The following is a 2,901-nucleotide window of genomic DNA, read 5'->3' as shown; positions in this document are numbered from 1 at the left end:
TATATATATATATATATATATATATATATATAAAATCAAGGATTTTCTAGACAACTAAAAATAATCTTGCTTTCTGTTTGAAATAACATTATTTTGCTTACATCAGTGGCAGATTATTTTCCTTGTTCTAAGCAAAAACTCCCTTAATTTTGACTTGTTTTTTCTGAAAACGAGACCATTTTTAGTTGTCTAGAAAATCCTTCTTGATTATATATATATAATGCTGAAAATTTGCTTTAAAAAGACCTATTTTTAGGACTAGGATTGAATTATCATTACATTTTCATGATCAATATGGATGTACATCTTGTTGGTTTTGGGCTGAACTCTGAGCTGAACGTGTTGATGTTTTGATGGAAGTGAACCCTTCAGAGACTCGCGCTCCAGCGGCGTATCCCATCATTCCCTTCGTCTGAGGGCCGTGTGCTCATGACAAACACAGCTACTGTACAAACGGTCAGAGGTGTGAATGCTTTCACTGAGGTCCTCTGAGGCGGATGCAGTTGTGTGTGTCTCAGCGTCGTCTCGCTCCTCGTCCTCGTCTCTTAGCAGGAGTCCTGCCACGGCCCCGGCCCCTGCAAAATGAATTGAAATAAACTCTTCCATCTTCTGAGTATTGCACTTATTTCAGAGTACTTTTGACCGTTCGAGTTGGTTTTTTTTTACCCAGAAGATTGGCAGCATTGCTTGAAAACGAGAAATATCAGGAAATGCAATATTTTGTAGTTTGTCCAATGTCTGTCACACAATGCGGTGTCTCGGAGTAATCCTGTTACAGTTTTCATTTTGAAGATTGCTCTGTGTGCGTGTGAATACAATCACTGGCAAACCACAGGAAGGGTGTGCGTGTGTGTGTGTCTGTGTGTGTGCATCTGTGTCCGAGTGTGTGTGTCTGTGTCAGACCAATGCAAAACAAGCTTAGTCTCTCTTCTGGATCTTCAGTCATGTGTTTGCAGGTTTATGAAATGTGTTTACGAGTGCTGCTACATTCTAGAGTCAGTCCAGTGTCAGTCTCTCAGAAAACAGCACCAGAACCAAACACAGACCATCATAAAGAACATGCAGAACTGTTAATGCTTTCCCCCCAAAGGTAACCTTACTGTAATGCAAAATCATGCTGTCTGCACACTATTTTATTATTTTTTTAAGATTAAGAACCGCATACATTAAATTCTCCACGGCGACGGCTTCTTCCTGTGCCAGCATCTGGACTTCCTGTGTGAGCGCCTGGACTTCCTGTGTGAGCGCCTGGACTTCCTGTGCGCTGGGATGCGAGGTGCTGCTGCAGGACTGTAGTGTCTGCGGGGCTGGTTTAGTGAGGAGACAGGTTTGATCTGGACTGGTGTGGTCTGCTGAGGTTGAGCTGGAGTCTTCGTGCTTCATTAAAGCTTTGTAACGCTACACAATAACAAACCAGCATTATCATTAACAACTGCTGCGCTTTATTGCCAATTTAACATGACCGCTCACAATTCTGAGGCCTTTCTAAAGCTCATATAAGAGGGAATACATTTATAATAATATTTAATTAATTATGAGGAAGCTGATTTAAATAACGAGTCAATAGGAAACACTATTCACAAACAATTTTGCTTCTATAATATGATGTAAAATGGAATATTTAATACAGTGTTATTGTTAACTAAAACTAGTGCTGTCAAATCATTAATCGCATCCAAAATAAACGTTTTTGTTTACATAATATGTGTGTGCTGTGTATATTATGTATATATAAACACACACACATACATGTATTTACATGTATATATTTATATTCTTATATTATAAATAAATATATTTAATATATAAACAACATATTTTTCTTAAATATATACATGCATGTGTGTGTATTTATATATACATAATAAATATACACAGTACACACACATATATTATTTATTTTGGATGCGATTAATCGTTTGACAGCACTACTAAAACTGAGTATAAATGTAAATAAAATAATATAAATATCTAAAACATAAATATTAGATTACAACACTACAAAAAAGTAAATCAAAATTAGAAGCTAATTGGCAGCGAATTGAAATTTAAAAAAATAATAATAATCAAAATGAATAAAAAATGACAAAAACATAACAAAATGACAAAAACACAAAAATAAACACTAATTTTAAACATTAATAAATATTATAAAAGTATATAAATAATACTAAAATAACACTGATTCCAGAAAAAAAAAAAAAAACGAATAGTTTATCAAAATTATTTTACTATAACAAGATGGTTAAAATATCTCTATATAAAATGAGACGAGAGATGAGAAAGATGAACAAATATTTAAAAATAAATCCTTTGGAATAAAATCCACTGATAAATTGTTCACAATGAACTAAGAAAGTCCATTTTGATTTCCAGCTGACTTTCAAATAAAATCAAGCTATTCTTTTGAACAGGTAGTTATTTATACCATAAACTAACTAACTGCTAACCACAAGATGATATCATTTACACAAGAAGTGCTTTTCTGGCACAAAACAATGAGAATCTGACCCTAGAATTAAACTGAAACAGGACAATTTACACAAAATATTAATAAATCTAAATAACAAGCAAATGCTACACAACTGAACTGAAGTCAAATTTATAAACTTCAGTATTTAATAAATGCATAACATTAATAATTATTTATTAATACATGGGTCAAAGACGAAAAAGGGTTTAAGCATAAAAACAATAAGTGTAATACTGCTTTAAATTGTTGTTGTTTCCCCCCAAAAAAATTTCAAAAGTTTTCTGTTTCATTTAATTGCAATTTTGTTTTTGTGTTTCCAATTTAATTGCAATTTTGTTTTTGTGTTTCCAAGCAAAAAATAAATATCATACATTTTCCCCTGATTTACAGAAGAGACCCACTAAAATGTCATTCAGTGTAACAATCTT

The 2,901-nt window shown here is 33.1% G+C and overlaps 1 protein-coding gene across 1 annotated transcript in view; it reads right to left on the bottom strand.

Annotated features, from left to right (window-relative positions):
• Positions 1-399: 399 nt before the first annotated feature.
• Positions 400-2,901, bottom strand: part of ciz1a (cdkn1a interacting zinc finger protein 1a) — an 18,816-nt gene continuing 16,314 nt past the window's right edge. Inside the window, exons 16-18 of the mRNA XM_016484512.1 lie at positions 1,166-1,398; positions 667-686; positions 400-575 (exon numbers count right to left, since the gene is read on the bottom strand). Coding sequence (XP_016339998.1) covers positions 400-575; positions 667-686; positions 1,166-1,398 — 429 coding nt within the window. The remainder of the gene's footprint in view (positions 576-666; positions 687-1,165; positions 1,399-2,901) is intronic.

This window comes from Sinocyclocheilus anshuiensis, unplaced genomic scaffold (assembly GCF_001515605.1).
Source record: "Sinocyclocheilus anshuiensis isolate Anshui unplaced genomic scaffold, SAMN03320099.WGS_v1.1 scaffold745, whole genome shotgun sequence".
NCBI classification, from domain to species: domain Eukaryota; kingdom Metazoa; phylum Chordata; class Actinopteri; order Cypriniformes; family Cyprinidae; genus Sinocyclocheilus; species Sinocyclocheilus anshuiensis.
The sequence above is the reverse complement of the archived record's forward strand: the minus strand, read 5'-3'. Positions and strand labels throughout refer to the sequence as shown.